We start from the raw sequence: 26,559 nt of genomic DNA on the forward strand, positions 1-26,559 counted from the left end.
CTGTTTAAAGCTTGTAACACTTTAGGATTTCTTATAGTGCGTGACAGTTTATTTTATTCATATTCTCTGAACTGTTCTTTACATTAAAATTTTACCTACTTGAAGAGTTTGCCTATTGTACTATAAATAACTTGTTTGAACTTAATTCCTTCTTTTGGGAAGTTTCAATGTTAGCTCTTACAGCAGTTCGCAAAGTATGATCCCCAGACTATTAGGAACTTACTAGAAATGAAAATTCTTAGGCCCTAACCCAAACTTCTGAATCAGAAATTGTAAGTAGAGCCCAGCAACCTGAATTTTAACAACCTCTCCAGATGACTCTTAAACACACTGACGCTTAAAAACCACTGGTCATAGGATCAGGCATCCTAAGTCCCTCCCTAATCAAGTGATTGTAAGGAGATATAGATGATATAGATACAGATATTGCTGTTGTATTCTCAATGAACCCCAAAGAGTTATCTGTAAAGATAGTAACAATTTCCTTCAGAAGAGACAGGAGTATTTGCAGATGGTTCTCTGCCCCTGAGACTATCTTCAAGAGCCCCCAGGAACTTTGTTTTTCTTGACTGGCTGAATTAGTGGTTACTGTTTCAGCAGTCTCTCAAGTACCCTAGATAACATCACCAGAGTCTTTCAATGTGAGAAAGATTATCTGATCTGGGGTAAATCCTCCCTAAGGACATGCATTCACCCCATGAAAATAGTGTACTGTTAAAAAATGTAAATAAGTTGCACTGTCTGAATTTTTAATTAAAGGATGGTACCTTGAACACATGCATTTAGCTTTTATATGTCCCCAAATAACAACAACAAAAAAAAATGAGAGTAAGAAAAATGCTAGAAAGCAGATGGAAGTTAGGTATTAACTTTCTGGCTCAAATAAACTGAACTTTGGCCAGTAATGGAGAATGCTGAAAAACAACCCAACTTCCCTGACAGAGTTCCTAAGACTGTAGAATTAGGAGTATCAGGAATTTCTGTAAGTCAAAGTAGGGGCAGCACTCAAAACAACAACTGGACTCTGATCCTTTCTTACACCTTATACAGGAGACTGAACCACAAAATGTAAGATTTCTGGATTAAAAGATATTAGGAACATGGTCCAGCCCCAGCCTCAGACCACCCCAACTAAGGATCAAACGCTGAGGGCTAGGACTGGCTTTAGAACTGAAATCTCATGCAGTCAACAGTCTGGACAAGCACACCATGGGGTCCAGGCCTAGAGCAGAGAAGCTGCCATCTGTGGAACAGCAACAGCCACAGGGGAATCAGCTCAGCTCTACGCAACACAGCCACAGGGAAGGGTATGATTAAATGAGTCAGACCCTGGGAAACTGTGGGAAAGTTAAATGTTGCTTGGCAGCTCTCTAAAAGCCTAAGGGGACACAAATATTTATTTGTAACTGACCCTTTAACTGAAGAGATTAAAGTATGTGATATAAATAATACAACCTACACAGGGGCATTGCTTTTAGAACAAGCATTCACTTTCTGAGAAATGCTAGAATCATCAGTAAACATTTTATGAACAAGCAAGAAGAGATACTTCTTAGAACTCATGTTTCAGGTCAAGATGAATAAACGTAAAAAAATAAAGTCCCAGAAAGTATATCTGAGAAAATGGAAAGGATGGGAATACAAAACCTAATACTTCCAGCACTGGGAGAACTCCAATACTACTCACCAGTTACAAAGCACCTACTATGTGCCAGGCTTACTCTACTGCCTTAATGCTATTTAATCCTTATGACAACTCTAGAAGTATTATTTGCTTTTCCAGATGAGAAAATGGACTCAGAAGAATAATTTGAAAAAATCATAACTAGTTACATAATTAGAACTTGAAAGCAGGAATTTCTGGCTCCAAAGGCCTTATGTTTCCACTAATTTAAGGCCTCATCTTTCCACTAGCTTCACTTTAAAAGATACCAAGCCTTCTATGAGGATGTTTCACATCTTTCAAAGGGCACTAAAAACAGTGACACAATTACCATTTACTCAAAAGTCCAGTAAAGATACTGTATACATAGAAAAATTCCTATCAAACTCTTGGCAAATACAGGAGGTATTAATTTCAAAAGTACTCAGATACTTAAATATGTTAATCAACTAAAATGATTTAAAGATGAGGCACAGACTTCCATCACTCTTAGGAGGAAGAAATTGTTCCCTTCAAGATATACTGTATTCTGAGCTGGGTGCTTTGGCTCACACCTGTAATCGAGGCTACTAGAGTGCTGAGGCAGGATGACTGCAAATTCAAGGTCAGCCTGCGCAAATTAGCAAACCTTATCTCAAAAGAAGAAATAGTGTTTTAGAAGCGCTGCGGGGAGAGAAGGTGAGCCAGTCCCAGCACCCAGAAGGAAGCTCCCCTGCCGCCATTCCACGCTCCTAGGACAGAGAAGCTAAGCCAGTCCCAGCACCCTGAAGGAGGCTCCCCCACCGCCATTCCATGCTCCTAGGGCACAGACGCTGAGCCAGTCCCAGCACCTCGAAGGAAGCTCCCCTGCCACCATTCCATGCTTCTAGGGCAGAGAAGGTGAGCCGCATGGGCGCTAGAAGCACACACCCCCTGCCCCCTGTGGAAATCAGAAGACACATAAATAAGCCTCAAAGACAGACTTCTGGATCACCTACAGCAACCCCAAAGGGAAACAAGATGGAACACTCTGATAATCAACCACCTGGACTCTCTGAACTGGCAGCAAAAGAGGATCTGGGAAAAGTGAAATCAGAAATAATTACTCAGATAACAGCAAAGATTGTGCTCATAGTGCAAGACATGATTAATAAATCTAGAAAGGACACAGATTTTAAAAATAGAGGATCTGAGGAACATGATGGAATCCCAACATAGGAAACAAATGGAATCCATAAAACAGATACGAACAGATTTCCAGGAGATTAAAAACTCCATCGAAAGTCTGTGCAGCAGAATGAACCAATGTGAGGATAGAATTTCACATATAGAAGATAAGATTGCAATTAGTGACCAGGAAAAGAAAAATTGCTTTAAAATTGCAAGGGAACATGAGAAATCAATCCAGCAGCTGCTAGACAATACAAAGAAGAATATCATAAGACTGATTGGAGTCAATGAAGAAAGAAGAGACAGTGCAGATGACATTAAAAAACTGTTCACAGAAGTCATGGCAGAAAACTTCCCAAGCAGGGGAAAAGAACTTCACATACAGGTAAGTGAGGCATATAGGACTCCAGCTAGCCTTGATCAAAAAATATCTACACATAGGCATATAATAGTTAGGATTCCAGAAACCCAACAGAAGAACAAAATTCTACAAGCAGTGAGAGAAAATAAACAAATCACATACAAAGGAAAGCCCATCAGAATCACAGCAGACTTCTCAATGCAAACCCTCAAGGCAAGAAGAGCTTGGAGTGATGTGTTTCAAGCCCTAAAGGAAAACAGCCTCCAACCCAGATTGATGTACCCTGCAAAACTATCTTTCAAAATGGATGGAGAAATAAGATACTTTTGTGATAAAGAGCACCTCAGGAACTTCATGAATACCAAACCAGCACTCCAAAAAATTTTAGACAATACCCTAGGAAAAGACAATGAGGATCACAACCCCAGGAAGCCCAGCAGAAGAAATCCATTGGGCATGACAAATTAAACACAAAGGGGAAGAATCCAACAAAAAGAAAAAGTCATGACAAGGCTTTTAAAACTTTTAACTACATCTCCCTAATGAGTGTATAATTCAATCTTGTTATTGTACTGATTAGTATTTTTCTGATTCTAGAGTTGCACACCTTTCCTTGTGCTGTACTGGCTATTTATCATATTCTTATGTCTACTTTTTAATTGGGTTGTCTATTAATGAGCTGTAAGAGTTCTTTATATATTCTGGTCATAGGTTATATGCATTGTAAATATGGTCTGTTTAAGGACTACTTTTCATTTTAATGATGTCATTTAAAGTTCTAAATTTTGATGGAATCTCATTTATCAATTTTTTTCTTTTATACATCATGTCTTTTGTATCCTAGGTAGTTCTTGCCTACCCTAAATTCATAAACATTTTCCCTTATAATTTCTTCTTAAAGTTTTATACTTTTAGGCTTTCATATTTAGGTTCATAGATCCCTTCAAGTTATTTTTATGTATGGAAATAAAGGGTTGAGGTTAATTTTTTACATACGGATACCAGGAGTTCTAGTGCCATTTGCTGAAAACACTTATCTTTTCCTCGGCTCTTGAATTGAGTTTATATTCTATAAAATTCTAATGTTAAACAATCTTTCAAAACTCAGTGGACCATATATATGTGGTTCTATTTCTAGATTCTCTGTTTTATTCCAATGATCTATGTCTTTCCTTACTCCAATACTGCCTTGATTACTGTAGCTTTAGAAGAAGTCTTAAAATTAGGTACTAAACATCTTCCAACATTTTTTTTAACTTTTCTAGGTCCTTGGTACTCCTACATAACTTTTAAATTTCAATATCCGATTCTTCATTTATAGCAAGTATACACAGACCTGAATTTTTATATATACCTTGTATTTTCTAATCCTGCTAAATTCAAATACAAGATCTATGGGCTCCTAGAGATTTCTTAGTATTTTCTCAGTAGATGATCATTTCATCTACATATAAAGATTTTGCTTCTACCTTGCCAATCCTATCCTAATTGTGTCATTTTATTGCCAGACTATTTTGGTGGGGCCTAGGTTTCAAAGTTTAATGGACAGATAAAGAGTAAGCATATCTGCCCTTGTTCCCCACCTTAAGGAGAAAGCATTGTATCTCCTCCATTCATGTAAGGTGTTCTCACTGGAAGTATGGCGTACATGTCTTTAATCTGTTGAGAAGGTTCTGTTCTACTCCTGATAGCTTTTACCATAAACAGCTGTGGAATTTAGCCCAATACTTTTTCTCCAACTAGTGACAGGATCATATGGCTTTTTCCTTTCCTCTGTTTAAATAATGACTTTTGGGGGTGGATCTTCCAAAGCTGAACCAACACTGCCATGCCTATAACAAAACCACTTTCTACATACTGCCAGATCTGACTTCTAATAGTTTGTTTTGTTAAACAAATTTCTATCTATGTTCATACTTTTTTCTTCTATTATCTTTATCCAGTTTTAGGATTAGCACAATGTTGATTTCCTAAAATGAGGGGAGAAGTGTTCCTTTTTTTTCTGCTTTAAATGTTTCATATAATTTATCAGTTAAAATGTATACGAGCCTGTTGTTGTCATATAGGTAGGTTTTCAAGCTAGGAATATACTTTCTTTAATAGGTGCTATTCAAATTTGATATTTCCTCTAGAGTTAGTTTCATTAATTTGTCTTCCAAGGTACTTCTTAGAAGTTGTCAAATTTATTTCAAAACAGATTTTTGAAATATGCTTTCTATATCCTTTTAAATTCTGTAAAATCTGTTGCAATGTCTCCTAGGTCTCGATATTTTAATTTTAAAAATGTGTAATTGATATTGTGTAATAGGAAGTAAAGGTCTAGGGGGCGGGGGAGGTGGGGGGGAGGGAAAGAGGGGGAAAAATATGAGAAAGGGAAAAAAATGGAAATGGGATCTTTGCAAGCGGGGAGGGGTGGAGGGGATGAGCGGAGGGCAGGGGAAGGGGAAAAAAAATAAGAGCCAAGATACTCATGTAATGGTACAAGATCCCAATGATGTATGTAAATGTATTTTATACCTAAAATGTGCCAATAAACTTAATGGTGGAAGAAAAAATAAATAAAAGTGCTGGGGATGCAGCTCTGTGAAGAAGTATTTGCCTAGCATATGCAATGTTCTGAGTTTGATCCCCAGCGCAAGAAAGAAAGGAGAAAAAGGAAAACAAAAAGATTCTGGACACTAATCATATCAGCACCATTCACTTGAAACCTCATCACCCAAAAGCTCTCAGAGGAAGAAACCAATACAAATGTTCCTATTTAGACTAACTGAAAAGTGATTTTTATTTATCATCGATGACAACTTAAAGAGTCATTTCATTAAAAGACCAAAATATTGCTCTGCTTTGTGATGTTACACTAGATGATATATATGACATGTCTCTATGAGACCATTAAACAGACATTCTGCCCCAGGTGCAGACAGGGGAGACTTTCTTCCCCAAAATACTCACCCCATGTTTCACAAAGCAACCTGCACTACCATCATCCTCCTTTTATTAATTTTATTGAAGCATAACTCATTCATATAAAACATATAAGTTGATGAATTCTGAAGCTGCTACAACAACCAAGACACAAAATATTTCTATCAGCTCTAAAAGATTTCTCATACCCTTTTGTAGTCCCTCCCTCACTCCAACCTCAGGCCATGGCAACTGCTGATCTGCTTTCCATCATTATAAATGTTTGCATTTTCTAGAACTCTACATTAGTGGAATCATGTAGTATGTACTCCTTGCATGTGGCTGCTTTCACTCAACATAATTATTCTATAATTCAGCTATGTGTATCAGTACTTGGTTTTTTTGTATTCCATTATGTGGATATACTATTTTTTGTTTATCCCTTTTCTTATTAATGAATGTGTCCATTGCCTACAATTTGGCTGTTATAAATATAGCTTCCATGAACAATATGTAAATATTTGTGTGGATATACATGTCTATTTATATTAGGGAAATATCTCAGAGAAGGCTGAGTTTTATAAGCAAATGTATGCTCAACTTTTTAAGTTGCCAGTTTTTTAAAGAGTTTGTAACACTGTGCACTCCCACCAGCAGCACTGCAAAATACCAGTTGCTCCATATTTTCAACAGATATTATAAGTCTTTTTCATTTTAACCATTCTAATGGGTACCTTCTGGTATCTCTTTGTGGGTTTAATTTGCATTTCCCTCATGACTAAAGCTACTGAGCACCTTTTCATAAGCCCACAGTCACCCATATATCTTCTTTGGTGACATATCCACTCACATCTTTTGGCAAATTTTATTTGGTTGTTTTATTTAATTGTAAAAGAGTGTTACATATTCTGGATATTGCAAATAGCTTTACCTAGTCTGTGACTTTTTTTTTTTGAAATGTTGAGGATTGAACCAGAGCATCCGGCATCCTAGTCAGGCACTCTACCACTGAGCTACATCCTCAACCGATTTTCATTTTCATAATGCTATCTTCCAAAGACAAAATTTCTTGATTTTGATAAAACCCAAATTTCTACTACTTTTTCCCCATGTACTTTAGGCTTTTTTTTTTGCACTCATCACCCTTTTTTGTTTTTGTTTGTTTCCTTGCTTTTGGGATTGTCTGTCTGTATCTCCACACCTTCTTCCATGCTTTCTCCTCCCCTCTTCCTTGAACCCCGGTCTTCCACATGCTAGGTGAGTGTTCTGTCTGAACTATACGCTCAGCTGCCCTTATTACTCTTACTCAACATACTACAGAAGTCTTAGCCAGAGCACCTAGGCCAAAGACAGAAATAAAAAGCATATAAATAGGAACAGAACATTAAAAGATTCCATCAAAAGACTATTAGAGAGCCAGGCGTGATGGTGCACACCTGTAATCCCAGCACTCGGGAGGCTGAGGCAGGAAGATCACTGAGTTTGAGGCCACCCTGGGCTACACAGTGAGTTGAAGACCAGCCTGAACTACACATGCAGTGAGACTCTGTCTCAAAAGAAAAAAAAGCTATTAGAACTGATAAACCAATAATGAGAAATAAAGAAATCATGAAAGCAAGCCCATTCACAATAGCTACAAGGAAAAAATACCTAGGAATAAATTTAGTCAAGAAAGTGAATGACCTCTCAATGAAAATTACAAAAGTCAGATGAAAGGAATTGAAAAGAATATACCAAGTAAATGGAAAGACTTGATGTTCATGGGCTATAAAAATCAATATTGTTATAAATTCCATACAACCCAAAGTGCTTTACAGATTCAATGCAATCCCTTATCAAAATATCAATGACGGCCGGGATTTAGCTCAGTGGTGCTGCTGCCTGCCTCACTGCCTCACTGCCTCACTGCCTCACAAGTGCAAGGTCCCAAGTTCGATCCCTGGTACCAAAAAAAAAATGACATTCTTCATAAAAGTAGAAAAAAAATCCTAAAATTCATATGTAAACACAAAAGACCACAGAAGTCAAAGCAATTTTGAGCAAAGAGAACAAAGCTGGAGGTACCACACTGACTTCAAAATATTCCATGAAACTATAGTAATCAAAACACTATACTGGCATAAAAACAGACATAGAGACTAATGAAATCAAGCAGAATTCCCAGAAACAGTGACATGCATTCACACCCAACTCATTTTCAATAAGAACAAAAAACAAAAAACAAAAACAAACAAACAAAAAAAGAACAAAAAACATGCACTGGAGTAAGGATGGCCCCTTCAATAAATGGTGCCGGGAAAACTTAACATTCTCATGAACAGCACTGAAACTTGGGCTGGGCATGCTGGTGCAGGCCTGTGATCTGAGCACACAAGAACCTCACAGGAGTTCAAGGCCACCTTGGACTACACAGTGAGACCCTGTCTCAAAAGACAGAAAGTATCAAAACTTGTACCCTTACATCTCACTCTATACAAAAATCAATTCAAAATGGATCAAAGACCTTAATGTTAAAACTAAAACTATGAACTACTAGAAAAAAATGAGAAAACACTTTAAACATGGTGTAGGCAAAGATTTTTGGATTAAGACCCCAGCACTGTTGTGGGATTATAGATGGCTGTTACCTCACCTGACACCACATGTATATTTCTAAATGTATTATTCTATGTGTAGAGTTCTCTTAATATCTATAGAATATTATATCATGAAAAAAAAAACTCTTAAATGGTTTAGTAATTCTTTACCCTAAGTATTCTAACAAGTCTAGGGATAGGTTTTCAGGTGTCTGCTGTAATTCTCCTAAAAATGTAAAATTCAGTGTGTGCTCTTTTCTATGTAAAGTCCTGAACTAAAATAGTTTACTGCATTAAAGTTCACTGTTTAAACAAATAAAGATGTAAACAATTAAAAAACAGGGTAAACTATGAACATGAACAGGTAATGGGAAGATACTGTTTAACCCCAAGCAATGGCTTGAGTTCCCAGGAGCATTATAAAAGGGGATCTTCTCTCTTCTTTTGGTAAGCAGTGCTAAAAAACGTCATGGGAAACTAACCAGTACTCTTTTTAAAAATATCTGTATCAGTACATGTTTGCAGTACATGATTACATTCATCACAGGGAGTTGGTAAGTGTACATGACACATCTTAATTCTTTTTCCATCCCCTTCGCCTCCACCCCTTTCCTCTATCTCTTGATCTCCTTCCCCTTTGAGAGGGATCCACCTCCTCACTTCCTATTACCTATCGTCTATTTTTCTCTTTATACTTTGGGCTTCTAAGACAAACTCAAAGTATAAATACATGAAAGAACAACAAAAAAGATAAGATAATAGGAAACATAGAAATAGACCTTTTGCAAATTGGAAGGGGACCAAGAAATGGAGGAAGGGGAGAGGAAAGGGGATGAAAACAAGGAATTAAGATGTATAATGGGCCCAGGGATTTAGCTCAGTGGTTCTGCCACCTGCCTCGCAAGCACAAGGACCTGAGTTCAATCCCCAGTACCAAAAAAAAAATGTACAGTGTGCATGTACCAACTTCCTACAAGGAATGTAAGCATTATGTACTACAAACATGTACTGATAAAGAAAATGCTGTAAAATAAATAAGAAGCCATGAGATATTTTAAGGTTTTGTGTTTATTTCACTTCACATCATGGTCTCAAGCTGCATCCATTTTCCTACAAATGACTCAAAGTTATCCTTAGCAGAGTTATACTCTATTGTATATAAATACATTCTCCTTATCTATGGTGATGGATATAGGTGATGGATATAGGCCACTTCCAAGATTTTGCTATTATGAGTTGTACCACTATAAATATTGAAGGTGAATAGCTGGGTCAAATTAACCAGTACTCAACAACCTTGCCACTACAGCAACCACAGAGAGACTACTATCATAGAGAATGAATATCAGCTCTAATTGCTCATGCTGAGATACAAATATTAGTACAAGAAATAATTCTAATAGGGGTGGGAAAGAGATAAGAAAACTTCTCAGAGGATACATTTGAGAGCAGCCCTGAAGAGTACGAGTTCAGTGAGCAGTATAAACGATCAAGAGAAAAAACTCTCTAAGGATGAGCAAACATTGAGTCAGTAGGTCAACAATATCTACTGTTCATCATGTGTTGATCATTGTGTAAGACATCAGACTTCATGGGAAACAGACACTTAAGCTTATACTTCACTGATCAGAACTTAATCACATAGATTCCCTTAGCTGGAGGGCAATCTTGGACATGTAGTTTTTATTCTATCCATGTGTTAAATTAAAAACACAGGGTTCTATTATTACAAAAGAAGGCAAAATGCATCTTGAATAACAACCAGCAAGCTCTGCTGTTTTGGAAATAGATCAAGGCAGAAATAAGCCAAAAGCAATTTCTAGAAACATAGTAAAGTCCTACGTTAAAAACTGTAGCACAATAAAAAGCATTTGGTCAAAATTAGAGCAGACAGATGGGAGGCATCTGGAAGAGTATCTCAAACAAAAACTGAGACACCATGGTACAGAGAGAAAGCCAAGAGTTGATCATGTAAATTTATAGTTTTGTCATACAGATATGATAAAAATACAGAGAAGCAAAAGAATAGGTTTGCCAAAGAGTGCTGTTCACTACCATCATTAATGGAGTGGACGATGATATTTTGCTGAATGGCTAGACATTCAAGGTTCCTTTGGTCTATAGTGTGACAGAAGCCAGGAGAGTGAAAGAGCACTAAGGCATGACAAATATGTACTTTAGACTATTCCAAGTGCATGTGAAATCCTTCCTGATAGGTACTGAAAGAAGACAGTCTCCTTTTCAATTGCTGCATAGCAAGTGCCACACACTGTATTGATTAATCTAGTCAAGTTACTGTATCTGTGATAGCAGCTCTGCTTAGAGCCATTTGCTCCAGGGAGCTTCCCCTAGATTTCTGCACCACCACAGACTCCTTCACACCTATTGGGGCAAGGAAACATGAACTGCAGAGTTACACTGACATTTAAGTAGGGTAAGTCACTCTGCTGCGTGCAGCTAGGAACGCCTTTCCTCTCCTTTTGCGTTATCTTTGTGAATGAAAATAAATCATTTTGAATTCTGTTGATAAGGTGTCTTGTTTGGAGAGGAGAATCATTACTGCACTATTACCTAATTTGAGAACCAGATCATTTGTGCGTGCATTTGTGAACTCACTTTGTTTTCAGATGGGAAGTGTGCCGTTGATCCCTGAGAAAGTCTGTAGGGTCAGATTTTGAATAACTGGTCTAATTTTAGTTATGAACCAAAGACCAAAAAAATGATACCTAGGGCCAGAGATTTAGCTCAGTGGCACTGCATCTGCCTCACAAGCACAAGGTCCTGAGTTCAATCTCTGATACCAAAAAAAAAAGATATTTATTGTAATATAATGTGGTCTTTGCATATAGTTAACTATCAATACTATTTTACAACTAGAATTATTTTTTGAACAAGCAGGAAAAAACACTGATATTCCCTGTGGAGGGGCATTTCTGATCTTGCACCAAGATGAAGCAAGGGAAAAAAAGGTGCAAGCTTATGGAGCAAAGGGCAAAAGAAAAAAACAAAAAAGATTAATTTATCAGATGGAACATTGAGAGGAGGAAGAAGAGATGATAATGAAAGTATTAAATTCCCTCCTACACTTCCACTGGTACTACCTACTGCCTTTTGGGGTCTTCACTGGCACCTCATCTCTTCCCCCTTTAGCATTCCTGTTGCTCCCTCCAAAAGGCAAGGGATATCCTTAGATATCACCTTATGAGCAAAAAAGGAATTCTAAAATAGTACTGCCTTCCAAATCCCACCACCGTACACACTTCAACCAGTGAACAACTTCTAGAGCAAGGCAATTTCCTATTTGACAATAACTGACCTATGGTCTAAATATAAATACACTACCAGTTGGTTTTCTTTGGATGCACAATCTTTTTCAATGTTGGACTGGTTTAACTAGAATAATAATAATCTGTCCTACAGAGAAAATCGCCTCCCATGGACTATATCCTTTATCTGTGACTTTGCAACGTATCACCCTTGTTGGGGAGATATACAGACTCTGATGAATATACTGTTAATATGAGATGAAAAGAGAATGGTGATTAATAAGGCTACAGAGGAGGTGCTTCTGCTCCATCCAGGAGACCCAAGTGGAACCCTTGCTACTAATACACCCATTCCAGTGGCAGATTCACATTGTTCCTTTGGAACACTATCAGTGATCCATTCTATTAGGCTTAAGGAAAGGGGTGCCTAGACAAGTGTCTCAACAATTATGACAAAAGATAAAGGAGGACCCATCCCAATTCTTGAGGAAGCTATATAGAGCATACAGGAGGTATACTGATATTGACTTTGAGGGACCAGAAAACACAAGACTGGTGAGGATGACATTTAAAAGCAGAGCCCCCCAGACTTTAAAGAGAAAGCTGTAAAGGATGAAGGAGCTTTGGGGATGAACCCATCCCAGTTGCTGGATACTGCATCTAACTTGCTTAACAAAGAGAACTGCAGGAGGAGGAGGATGTAAAACACAATGTTTCTTGGCTGGCCACTGCATTAGAATCTTAAGAGAAAAAGTCCTTCAATAGGTAATGTGAAATAGGAAGAAAAGGGGCAAAGGGGAAGGAAGTGGGAGGGCTAGGGGAAAGGCTAGAAGGGAATGGGATTAATATGAGAAAATGGAAAAATAGGAACAAAATCGTTGTAAATAGCGAGGAATGGAGGGGTTGAAGGGAGGGCTGGGCAATGGTGAAAAATAAGAACCAAGAGAGACTATGTAAAAGTGCAAATTTCCAATGATGAATGTCATTATATTGTATACCTAAAATGTACCAATGATTAGAATGAATAATTGATAATGCAAAATAGGAAGAAAAGGTCCAAAGGGGTAGGGGTAGTGGGAGGGGCAGGGGAAGGGAAAGAAGGGAAAGGAAAAATGCTGAGAAATGGAAAAAATGGAAATAAAGTCTTTGTAAATAGGGAAGGGTGGGCTAGGAATGGGGAAAAAATAAGAACCAAGATGCATCATGTAAAGGTACAATTCCCAATGAGAAATGTAATTGTGTTGTATACCTAAAATGTAACAATAAAATAATTTAACAACAACAAAAAAAGAAACTAAGGTTCCTCTGGGCAAGATCAATGTGCCTACATTGATGTGTAAAAAAGAAAGACCTTCAAAGAAAGGTTGTCCTGAGTTGAAAAAGGTACAAATAGCCAAAAAAGGGGAGAAAGACTCAGGCCTTGCAGATACTGGAAAAAGAATATTCAGATTCAGAATGAAGAGCCCCAGGGGCTCCCTTGGATTAAGACACCTCATAGAAATTTGCCCCACAGGGGTCCCAAGTAAAACTGACAGTGAGGAGCAAATTAATAAATATTCTGGTGGACACAGGCACTACTTAGTCAGTACTAAGTAACATCTTAATTCTTTTTTCATTCCCTTCCCTCCCTGCTCCAACTCTTGTTCCTCCTTCCCATTTGCAAAAGCTCTATTTCCACTATTTTTTTTCTATTTCTTTCATTCTTTTGCCTTTCCTGCCCTCCCCCATCTCTTGTTCCTTCCCATTTGAAAAAGATCTCCCTACTTCCTGTTACCTATCTTAATACAAATAACTTGAAGAGGTTGAAACCCAGTATCCCAAGATACAAGTGGCAGTTTATAAAGAAGGGAACTGCATTCTATAATCAGTACAAAGTATGTAGATACCTATTCTGCATTTGTAGGATGGCTTGCTTGGGTCTTCAGATCCTCCCATATTTCCAACTCAGGTTAGGCTGTTTCATTCCACCATCACCCCTCTTTCACCCACTATCAGCAGCCAAGTAGCCAGAGCAGTCATTGCTTCTCATCCCATTCATTATGGAATGGAACAGTGACAGCGAGGACACAGCCCTCCTTGATCATTTACACAGCAACGGAGATTTCTCTGAAACTTCCATCTCTCCTCCCCCTCCAGGAACTGATGCAAAGCAGCATATTACCGGCTATACCCATCATATTACCAGTTTTACCCATCATTTCCGCTAAAGACAAAAGAAACTTTAAAACCTGTGTTAACATGGCCTTTCAGGAAATAGTCCACCATCTTCTCCGCCTTGCTGGCTTACCAAACCTTCTTCCTTGCCCCAAGAAACTGTCCTTCATTCACTGGGTCTTTTTCAAGCAGCAAGTGAATGGAGTTAGGTTCGGTGACACAGGAGGTACTGACGTCATCTCCGAATGGGCTACTGGCCCAAGAATTCTAAATTGAACTGTGGTAACTATCCAAACTGAAGGCATATAGCACAAGAGAAAATATTTGATTAGCTTAGCACTGCAAATTGAGTTATAAAGTTAAAGAAAAAAAAAAAGCCATCAGAGTTAGAGATAAATACCACCCCCCAAAAAAGGAAGGTAAATCACAAAGATTTGATCAAGAAACAGTATGCCAGGATATGTACTGAGAACCAGAACAGATTCATCTCAATGACCCTCCCAAATGCAGCACAATGTAGTGACTGATTTTCCCAAATCATTTAAAAAAATTAACCTGTGTATTTATTTAGGTTACCCAATGTGCTCAGGGCTAACTAGGCAAAGTGGAGGTATCAAAAGAAGTACAGTAACTATTTGTTGAATTACTTAATTAAATGAATGAAAACATGGTAGAGACTCTATGCTTAGGAGCTTAAGATATAGCTGGAAGGCAAAATTAACATAAAAAGTTTATTAAATATTTTATTTAAGTATAGTATGTCAAGTTAGGACAGGGGTATGATTTCTTCATTTACACATATTTTCATTTAAAAAGTTTGGAAAAATATTTGTGATGTAAGGTATAATTCTTCAATATCCAGAAGAGTCTTCCTTCTTTATTGGATAACAGAAGCACATAAATTAAATGATCTTCTCTGTCCAAATTATTTCCCCTCCAAAGTAGGCAGAAATAATTCTATGCCTTAAAAGCATTTAAAATCCCTCATAAATTAAGTATGAATAAAAGTATGAAAAGAGTACAAATTTTAAAATCTCAATGCAAAATTTTAATACATTGTCTTTAACGATTAACTTTTTTTTTAATGCTAACCACAGCCTGGACTATGGGCTTTTTAAGGTCAGGTATCAGGTACAGATGAGGCTTCTGGTCAAGAATTCACTAAAGTTCACAAATTCTGAGTATAAGGCAACAGCTGGCAACTGATTTTAGAAACAAAATGTAAGTATGAAATTACATGTTTTAACAGGTCAGTGAGAGTAGGTGGAGAATTCACCTAGAATACAGCAGAGTAAAGATTTACTTTGTGTTTTAATGTATCTCCATATAGTCTACCAGTTTGATATAATGTGGGGAGGATTAGAACAGTTTAAAAGGTTTTATTTCTTATTTTACTCTATTTATTTATTTATTTTTGTGGTACTGGGGAACAAACTCAGGACCTTGTGCTTGCCAGGCAGGCCGTGGAACCACTGAGCTAAATCCCCAGCCCAGGTTTATTTCTTATTTTAAAGTGTATAGACATACACTTAAAGGTTAACTCACATCTCAATGTCAGTACTTCAGCAAAAGACATTCTTTCTTAACCCATTTATACCTAGTGTTCCATTATTGAAATAGCACAAACAAGGAAACATAAAAATTTTTCTCTTCAAATTTTTCTTCCTTGAATTTGTCTAGGTATGAATTTCAAGCAAAAGGTCAAAAAATTGCAAATATGACATAAATGGGTTAATCACAAGTCAAATCAGCCTCACTGGTAACTTCATAATATGACATGTTCAGCAAAGGGAATTAAAGCCTGAGTGAAATACTGTAATGAAATGCACGTAACCAAAAGCCAGTGGGTGAGACTGGGTAAGAAAAGCTACATCCTCTGTCGGCATAAACTCTCCTAGCTTAGAAGCACTACATTTGAAGCCATCCTAAAGGCTACACTTCTGTACCTGGAATTGCTAATGTCTGATACATTCTAGATATTACTATGCTTTGCATTTAGCAGATCTGTTCAACAGCTAGCTTTATTTACATTTAAACTTTCCCATATTCTGAAGATTTAAGAAAACTACTTCAAAGATAAATTAAGAATAATTTTTAAGAAATCAGGAATCTTGATTTAGAACACAGCTTTAACTTAAAATACTATTACACTGAACATTAGTATATCCCACTCATATTTTTGCACAAATTTTCAATATATAATTAAGTCTCTGCTTAGATAATGTTCATCTTCCAAAGAGCTATAAAAGGTTACTTTTTAAAGTACAATATTTATAATTTTTAACGATGATATAATAAAAACCAACATAAATCCAGTGACACTGAAGTATCACATTATTCCCAAGAATTCAGTACAAGAAAGAAATCTGATATTTTCCGTTCAGTTTGTGTCTTTATCTCTATTCCCAGGCAAATATTCTCTTCCAAAACTAATGCTTCGCTTCTTGTAAAGACATTTAACTATTATTACTGCATGTTATTTTTAATGATTATTTATGAATAATTATTACCTTTCTAAAATATTAGGGTAAGAATCATTATTATGTCACTAATGCAAAATACTTTTTTTGTGATACTGGGGATTGAACCTATGACTACTAAGCTATATATCCAGCTCTCTTTTTTATTTTTCTTAAATTTTATTGTTTTATTTCAACAGGGGCTTGTTAAGTTGCCCTGACTGGTCATAACTTGCAATCTTCTTGCCTCAGTCTCCTGAGTAGCTGGAATTGCAGGTATATGCCACCACCCCTGGCCCACAAAATACTCTTAATATATTTCTTACACATTTTTGAAATAGCTCACAATAGTGAGGGGGGTTTTTTTGTGAGTAAAAAGAACACTCCCTACATTCATGATCTGTGCAGCTCATTACTGTACCAGATATTAAAACCTTAATGTAAGGATTAATCCTCATCACCTTTGAGAATTTCTAAAGAATGGGTCAACTGAACCATACTTAAATTTGCAGATTATTTTGCCTAACTGCTTAACCAAGGATAATACCTCTCTAAGAAATAGAATCTAACTTCATATCTTTATCTAACTGATACTATTTTTTTCCAACCTATAGAAAAACTGATGGCCTAAGCACATGGACAACCAATACAATGTTTAATGTTAGCTGAAGCACTGATAACTAATGACCATTCTGTAAATACACCTACTCCTATTTTGGCAAAAGTCCAAAAGGTTAAGGTCTAGAAAATTCAACCTGACACAGTGAAAAAATTCATCACAATTAGACATATAATTTTGCACTTTTGAGATAAAATATGTAAGTTAATACCTGTTAATATCCCTTGCAAAATGTCAATATACCAAAATTACTACAGCCCGTAAGATAATCAATGGTAGACAACACATACCCTTTTAGCTAAAACACAGCTGTTCTTTTCAGACAATCATATAAACATGAGAATCAACATTTGTGGCATCAATATTTGATTAGTAAATGTCACCCATGTAGGTGTGATTTATAATCAATAGCCAAAGTGATTCAAACCACCATTTATAAACGAACAATCTCTACATCACAAGTTGTAATCCTCCATCCACCACTAGAACATGTCCTGTAATATATGGAGATTCTAAAAGAAACAAAATCGCGTGTGCCACTTCAATAGTTTCTCCAAACCTCCCAAGCGGGATGCTGTTCTTTAAATGTTCTTCTTTCAAGTCTTTTGTCATATCTGTATGGACAAATCCTAAAAGAGAAATGTTTATTTAGTGAAAAAAAGTAGATACTAAGACATCTGCTCAATTTAAAAAGCAAATGAAGTACAACTGAAAATGAGATTAATAAACCTTGTTTATAAAATACAGAGTTCTGTTGCCAGTTAAATAACTATGTCTACAAATTTACTCACTTTACTCAATGAACATTTACTGAACACTAAAATATCTTACCCCTAAGTATTTGGCCCAAATCCTAGCAAAAATGTAAGGGTAATGTTGCATCATGTAGTGGGTGGATATAAACATGAGTGAAACAAAATTCTATTCCTCAGGGAACATATAATTGATGGAGGAAACAATCACCTGCACAGCCAATTAGATGTAAAAAGTCAGGTAATATCCTTATAGAGGTATAAATCAAATGCCACAAAGATAAGTTTTACTTGGGTAGGGCCAGAAGAGTAAGAAGTAGTCTCGAGGGAAGAAGACATCACAAAGGTGGTCACACAAACTGATTGCACAATGCTGACAAAAGGTACACACTTCCATTTGCTACAGATAACTGTGATTAAAAAGTTCAGTGTTTCCAACATCCACATAAAAATCAATGTTATATGGTCAAAACCAGTTTTGATGCAAATATATACAAAAAGTTCAAAATTCAACTTGGTATTGGTACACGTAGCCAATAAAGGTTTTAGACAACATGTTTCAAAGTTCCACAGTATTAAGTACTATACAATCTATTAAGCAACTAATTCTAAATTATTACACATATATGCAAGGAAAAATTACAGATTTATGAGAAAATGAGACAAATAAATATATATTACTAATAAAATGCTTAACCCATGGTTAATATTTTGTATATTACTGAATCATTCAGGTTTTTAAAAAGAAATTGTAATATTAATCTTTGTGAAAGCAACAATTTGAAAAGCATTTTTAAAATTCAAGGTCACACAAAATAGATGGACTAAAAGTCAGACATGTCACATGAAAGTTCAATGTACAAACTCAAAAATAAAGTTTTAAAATTGGCTTCTGTTAAAATTAAAACATTCATCATAATTGAAACTATAAATCAACCTAAGTATACTCTCATATAAAGTACCATTAAGAAGTACCATTTAGGGCTGGGGATTTAGCTCAGTGTTCCGGTGCCTGCCTCGCAAGCAAGCACAAGGTCCAAGTTCGATCCCCAGTACCCCCTCCCAAAAAAGGAAGTACCATTTAAAGCAGCATGGTAAATGTGAACTAGTTACTAGATTACGAATTAATTAGGGCCGGGGATTTATATCAGTGGTTTTGCCGCCTGCTGTGCAAGCGCAAGGACTCAAGTTTGATCCCCGGTACCAAAAAAAAAAAAAAAAAAAGAATTAATTAGTACTTGACAGTCCCGTATGCCCACAGTGCCATCCATGTAGGAGGACCATGTCTGAGGTTATCCTGCGTAACATACCAAGACTTCCTCTCAAACAAATGAAAACAATTAAAGCAATGGGTTAACTTAATTAACTTTACTTTAGATTTTCACTTGTAAATATCTAAATATTTTCTTAAGTCTTGTAAGAAATAAATTCTTCTATCATGAAGCCTATGCCAGCAACCGACTGTTAGGAGAAAAACTGGAAACAAGCTGAAGGTTTTTCAAAAAGAACTGGTTAGGGCTGGGGATTTAGCTTAGTGGTGCCTCGCAAGCACAAGGTCCTGAGTTCGATCCCTGGTATAAAAAAAAAAAAAAAGGAACTGGTTAAATAAGGTCATGATATATCCACATAGTAGAATGTTTTAACAATGTTAAATTCAAGTTTTAACAATGATGCCACAGAAGCATATTTAAAACAAATGAAAAAGTAATATTTGTATATTTAAAATACTATAAATGTTCAGTTGTATCACTATTAAAACAAAAAACTAAACATAATAACTAAAATATTAATAGTGATTATCATTAGGTACTGAAATAACAAGTGATGATTATTTTCTTTGTACTTTCCTGCTTTTTATCAAACTGTCCACAACAGATGTATATTATTTTTGTATTGAGGCAAAAAGTTATTAAAAAGCACACACAATACTAATATCAGACAGTCTGTAATGAGGGCCAGAAATAACAAAACTAATTTTGTATTATTTCTGTGTTATATTGCGAGATTATATTGTGAAATCCAACCTCCTCTGCCATAAAATCTTACATTTGAAAAGTCAGCAACATTTCCTGTTTCCTTTCATCTTTAAGAACAATGAAAGCAGGCAAGAATAAAAGAAGCAGCTGGCACAGATAATGATAACCAGCCTCTGCAGAATTTCAAGTGAACTGTAAATGAAACTTAATTTACAGTAAAGAATTGGAATAACCAATAGGCAATCCAATCATCATAGGAACACTAACATGGGGGTTCTTGATACAGTTTTCTTTCTTTGGACATGTTTATTTTCAAAATTGCCTCAGAGAATATCCTAGGAAGAAAATCCACCTCACATCTATTACAAAAATTAAATGAATTAAAATTATGAATGTAACATTAAAAACTTCATATTATCTTCTCAAGGAGTTCATGACACAATTATCTATTATCCTAAGGTCTTTTTGAATTCTAACAAAACTGACATAAAATATTCCCCACAAACTCTCTGCAAGAAAAATCAAGGAATCATTTTTGTTTTTGCAGAACTTGGGATTGAACCCAGGGCCTTTGCACTGAGCTACATCCCCAGACCTTTTTATTGCTTAAGATAAAGTGTGTGAAGTTGTCCGGGCTGGCTTCAAACTTGCTTTTCTGTGGCCTCAGCCTCCGGATTAGCTGGGATTACAAGAATGTGCCATCATGCCTGGCTAATAATATAGTTTTGTTTTGTTTTTGAGATAGGGTCTCACTATACAGCTCTGGCTGGCCTCAAACTCACAATCCTCCTCCCTCAGCCTCCCCAATGCTGGGAATTACAGGCATGTGCTACCATTCCCAGTTTAAGTGTTCATTTTAATCTAATTTAATTTAATAGGCACACACCTATAATGCCAGCATTGGGAGGCTGGGGCAGGAGGATCTCGAATGCAAGGCCAGCCTAGATTGCATAGTGAGTTACAGACCATCCTGGACTACAGAGACTTGGTTACTTGTACACACACACACACACGAAACTATAGCAGAAATGGTTTGCAATAAAGACCCATGTGAGTATGGACTAGAAATTCCAGGCTCAACTTCTAACTGGCTGTGGTAGCAGTGTTTTGTAGTAAAAAGATGACTGGGCTATGATCTGGGCAAAGTTATGTTCAACTATACACCTGTTCTGTATCATAAAATGAATGGAGTAGACTTAAAATGATACATCTTTGAGGGTTATCTCTACAAGTCTTTGATTTAAAGATGAAAAGTATGCCTCACTAAATAGTCTTCATGATTTTCTAATTTTAGGAGTTGATGTTTAGGAAAGGAAGGTCTCCTAGGAGCTGGCCCTGGGAATCACTGGTATGTTGTGTGTCCATGGTAGGCAAGATTGGGAAGAGAGAGCAATGCTCTGAGTCCAGCATGGTTACAAGCAGTCCAAAACTAGGATCATGATGTTCAGCCACCCACTTCACAGAAGATTCTTCTGCCACTGCTTAGGCACAGAAGATAAGGATGTTATTTCATTAGTGGAAGCTTACCAGAGCCTCTCCCCAGATCTGTGAACAGACACTTGGAATGGCAAACCTCACATCACAGACAGCTGTGAGCCACCAAGGAACTATGCAATAAAAGTCTAAAAGCAAAGTGGGGGTAAGGCCAAGTTGAAAGGAAGGGATGAATTCACCAAAACACACTGGTTTTTCCTCTTACATTACGTTCAATATGGCAGACAAGAACACGTTCAAAGAGCCTTTCTGAGCAGGTATAGTGGCACACACCTGTAACCTTAGCACTCATGAGACTGAGGAGGACGATCAATGGGAGTTTGAGGCCAACCTAGGCTACATAGTGAATTCAAGGCCAGCCTGAACTACGTAGTGAGACCCTGTTTCAAAAACACAAAAAAACAGAGCAAGACCCTTTCTCTTATCATACCTGCAGTTTTTTGTAGATTTAGCACAATTTTAGCTTTACAGGAGTATTAAACAGAAAGAAGAGAAAGTCCCTATCCACCCCCTTACCACAATGCCCTCCCCCTATTTTTCCCTATTCTAAACATTTTACTTCAGTGTGGTATATTTATTACAATGGATGAACCAATATTGATACAGTATTAAGGAAAATCTAGTTTATATTAAGGTTCTGTGATAACTTATTGTGTCAACCTGAGTAAGAAACCCCCAACTAAATTGGTTCAGCATAGTTCTGGGTGTGGAAAACCCACCCTAGGGAGGACTGGCACCAGAATGGTATAAAAGGGAAATGAAGAAGGAAGGCTGGCTTCTGTTTCTTCGGAGGAGCTCAAGTCTTCCCCTTCACCTTGGGCACTGTCTCCTGGCTTCCAGTGCAGACCCTACAGCCTTCCTTCGCTCTCCTGATACAGACTCACATGGGACACTGTAGTGAGCTCCAGACCTTTGACTGAATCCTTCAGTCTCCAGTATGCAGACAGACCCTCTGCACCCTTCCATACCTGACTCTGCAAATGGCCACCGTAAACCAATATTATAAATTCTTATATATTTGTGTATCCTACATTAAATCTGTTTCTCTAGTAAGCACTGACCGACAAGGCTCCCTCTAGCTTGTACAGTTCTCTGGGTTTTGACAAATATGTTATACTAATTATAGTTATACATAATAGTTTTACTGTCCTAATCTAATCATGCAGCTTTTAAAAGCGCATATATATCATCAGAAATTTTAAAAATGTGAAACTGATATCTAATGATAAATTACTCTGAGATCTACCAAATGTCAATGTCATTTAGTGCTCAAGCTCATTTATGACATGATCCTCATGTGTCAATATATTCCCAACCCAAGGCACTATGCATAAAGTCTTTGGGGTTTTATATCATATTATCATAGACCTGAGGAAAGGTATTAGTAGTCATTAAATATCTCACACATCTATCTTTGTGCTTGTATTACTTTCCAATCTGTGCTTTCTTTCCCTGGCCCCAAAAAACTCTTTCCCATGTTACTCTTTTATTTGGAAAGTTCTGGGAATTTTTCTCTACCCTTCCTTTTATTAGTATGTGTTTACAATGACTTTAGAGCTGGACTATAAAAATTAGAAACTACCAGTAGATGCCACTGTCCAACAAATGATGTTAAGACATTACTTTATTGGACAGAGGTTTCCAACTGTTACAAACCTACCATTCCTTAAACTGATAAATAGAAAACTGAAATGGTATGTACTTAACCAACGTAGAACAAGGACATATCTATTTTAGTGCCTATAGGTAATAACACACCCAGGACTATTTTTTTTTTCAGTGTTGGGGTCTGAATTTAGAGCTTTGTACATGCTAGCCTAGCACTCTAGCACTGAGTCACACACTCTCCCCTACATTTTTTTTTAACGTGAACTCCTTAGGAATAGACACGCGTTTGCTCTTAAAAACAAGTGAATGGCTCTTGTCCAGTGGGAATTTATTTGATAAACTCTGAAGGAAATATTTCACTTATCCATTTCTGACTAACAATATTATAAACACAAAAACTCTTCAATTTAAAATTAAGAAGTACCAAAACACTTAAGGTATTTTACAGAAATAAATTCAATGCCTATTTGTCAAAAACGTAAATGTATATACCACCAGGTATGGTAGAATACACCTGTAATCCTAAATACTCAGCAGGCTGAGGCAAGTAGATCACAAGTTCAAGGCCAATCTGGGCAAGACCCTGTCTCAAAATTTAAAAGAAAAGGGGTAGGGGCAAGGGATATAGCTCAGTGTTATGGTTTAGATTTAAAATATTCCCCTAAAGTCTCATGTATTCAAAGGTGGGGCTTTTGGAAGGTGACTGAACCAAACAGGCCCTGATGAGCCCATCGGTGGACTAAACCACTGATGAGTTCATGAGTGACTGTGCAGTTAGGAGATGGGGCCTGGCTGGAGGTGGGTCACCCGCCTGACTTGGAAGGGTGTGTCCTTGTCCTCCAGGCCTCCCTTCTCTCTGTTCCTGCCAGTCATGGGTTGAGCAGTTTTCCTTCTCCATGCCCTTCCATCGTGCTGCCTCTGCCTTGGAGCCAGGCAGGCATGGAATGAAATCCTCTGAACTAATGAGTCAAGTAAATCTCTCCTCCTTTAAGTTGTGGGGGTCAGGTATTTTGTGCCAGCAACAGGAAAGCTCACTTATCTACTACTACTCTCAAGTGTTCCTTGTGCTTAATCCCTAGCACTGCAAAAAAAAAAAAAAAAGTGCATATTCCCTTTGAACCTCAGCAGTTCCATCCCAGAATCATGCTCATACACTTGCAAATGTGCAAAATTAATTATGCACAAGTATTGTCATGGTATCAGTAGCTGTAATGGAACACAATGAGAAACAACCTAAATGCTATCAAGAGGCAATAGATTAAATAAGGCACACCCTAAAACAAACATTATTAGGGTATATCTAATTTTAAACACAAATTATTGTCTTAGTTAAGCCATTAAAAGTGATGCAGGAATCACAAAATATCAAATACTTTCTTTTTCCATTCATATGAAATGTACAGAATAGGCAAATTTATAGAGACAAGTAGTTTAGCAGTTGCCAAAACCTGAAAAGATTAGAGAGAAATGGGGAGTGAATATTAATGGGTAAGGTGTACCTCTGGGATTATGAAAATGTTCTAAAATTAATGGTGGCAATGCTGAACAATTCTGTGACTGTACTAACCCACATACATTTTTCATGAGTGAAGTATATGGTGTATGTGAATTATATTTCCATAAAGCTGTTATAGGGCCAGGGATTTAGCTCAGTGGTTCTGGTGCCTGCCTCGCAAGCGCAAGGTCCCGAGTTCAATCCCCAGTACCAAAAAAAAAAAAAAAAACCACACACACACATAAAGCTGTTATATTAAAAAGTTAAGTAGTTCTACTTGGAATAATATGGATTCCTCTCCAAGATATAGTTAAATGAATAAAAGAAGGTGCAGAATATTGTACATAGTATGATACCATTCGGGTTATCATACATACACACACATACACACCTTACCACTCATATATGAAATACAGAAGAAATTAGCTAATTTTAAAGAAAGAACCTGGATGTCTAGAGAAGACCCATTTTTCATTCCATGTCTTTTTGTACTTCTGAATTTTGTAAAATATGTAAATATTAACTATTTAAAATACATATATTTAAAGTAATGTATCCATTAAAGGTTCAATTTATCAAATATTCTATTTTCTATATACCGTATTTTCCAATTAGTAAAATTTATCTATTTGAGTTTATTTTATAATTAAAGTAATAGCAAAGCTTAGAAATTACTGATCTTTAAAAAGTCAACAATATCAGACATTGAATGATAGCCTAGTTTATTTTCTTATTTCTTGGTTTTCATGTTATGATTTCCTTTTACTTATTTTCCTACTGATTAGAACCTTCATTTGAAGATGATCAGGAAAACCGACATAAAAAGAAACAAACTGTTAAACTCTGATGTTTGTCAACCTGTTAAGAGATCTGGTAAAAAAACTGATTGAAATTATTATCTAAAATAAAATACATAAATAATCCATAGAATTAATTTAATTCTATTTCAATTTGTACTTTCCTTCTGACCAATGAAACATATTTAATATAGTATTATAAAGGTGACCCTACTAAAGCCACATTTTTAACAACAGGTTTTAACCTATAGTATAAATTGCACTGGAAAGTAAGATTTTTCATACCACACGTCCATAACATTTTTAAAATTTCTGCTTTAGGGCTGGGGATTTAGCTCAGTGGCTCCGCTGCCTGCCTTGCAAGCGCAAGGACCTGAGTTTGATCCCTGGTACCAAAAAAAAAAAAAAAAAAATTTCTCCTTTATACACAAACTGGAATCTCACCATTTAGTCCATTGCTTTGACAACTAACTCATTCTAGATAAAATTAAACATTTCTTCGCCAGCTTTTCTACAGTATCATATAGCTATTTTTGTTCCACATTCATCACACGACAGTATAATTATTTATTTACATGTCTGTCTTTCCACTATGCCTAGCTCCTTGCAGTAGAAACAGCTCATTCCACTACATCCATTTTAAAACTTCACCACCTAACACAGTCCCTGCACGTAAGAAGACAGTCCAGGAAGTTTGCTGCATTTGTTCTTATGATTGGGACTCTTGCATTACCCTATTCAGTTTTTTTTCCCCCATACCAGGGACTGAACTCAGAACTTGCACTTGTGAGGCAGATGCAGCATCACTTAGCTAAATCCCCAGCACCCTTGGATTCAGTTTTTAAATTATCATGAACTAGAATTAACTTTTCATTGCCCACACAACTCCAATCCTAAAAAGAGAAGCAAATACATGCAGTTCGAAACTACAAGTAATTTACCCCACAAATGGTTAATGTAAGCAAAGAATAAAATTAATCACACTGTACAAAACATAGCCATGTAGAAAGCAATGCCAAGATAATGACAACACAGCTTTTGGATATTTTTCTTTCTTCTTCTCAAAGTGAGTGCATTTAAACTGTGGTCATTCATCACATTTATCAAATGTTCATGGAGTTGAAATGTTTGAATTTAATTAGTCTGTACCTAAACAATGAATTGGGACAAGGGTACATTATAGAGCAAAAAGGGTTAACAGGATGTTTCAATATGTAAATAGGGAAGGGTGGAGGGCTGAAGGCCACACAGGTAATGGGGAAAAAATAAGAACCAAGATACATCAT

The 26,559-nt window shown here is 36.6% G+C and overlaps 1 protein-coding gene across 5 annotated transcripts in view; it reads right to left on the reverse strand.

Annotated features, from left to right (window-relative positions):
* Cbr4 (carbonyl reductase 4) overlaps nt 1-26,559 on the reverse strand; it is a 49,621-nt gene that overhangs the window by 13,790 nt on the left and 9,272 nt on the right. For 3 of the 5 annotated variants that reach the window (XM_021264925.2, XM_004852918.3, XM_021264921.2), the window contains one exon: nt 14,803-17,780. The exons of 1 other annotated variant lie outside the window; for it this stretch is intronic. In XM_021264925.2, the coding sequence (XP_021120584.1) occupies nt 17,602-17,780 (179 nt within the window). In that variant the 3' untranslated portion in view covers nt 14,803-17,601. Of the gene's footprint in view, nt 1-14,802; nt 17,781-18,680; nt 19,475-26,559 lie in introns of those variants that run through there. One more of the 5 variants, XM_021264923.2, reaches the window with a different exon arrangement.

The sequence above is a fragment of the Heterocephalus glaber genome, unplaced genomic scaffold (assembly GCF_053883595.1).
Source record: "Heterocephalus glaber isolate CG9 unplaced genomic scaffold, H.glaber_assembly_v1.0 deba00001461, whole genome shotgun sequence".
Classification (NCBI taxonomy): domain Eukaryota; kingdom Metazoa; phylum Chordata; class Mammalia; order Rodentia; family Bathyergidae; genus Heterocephalus; species Heterocephalus glaber.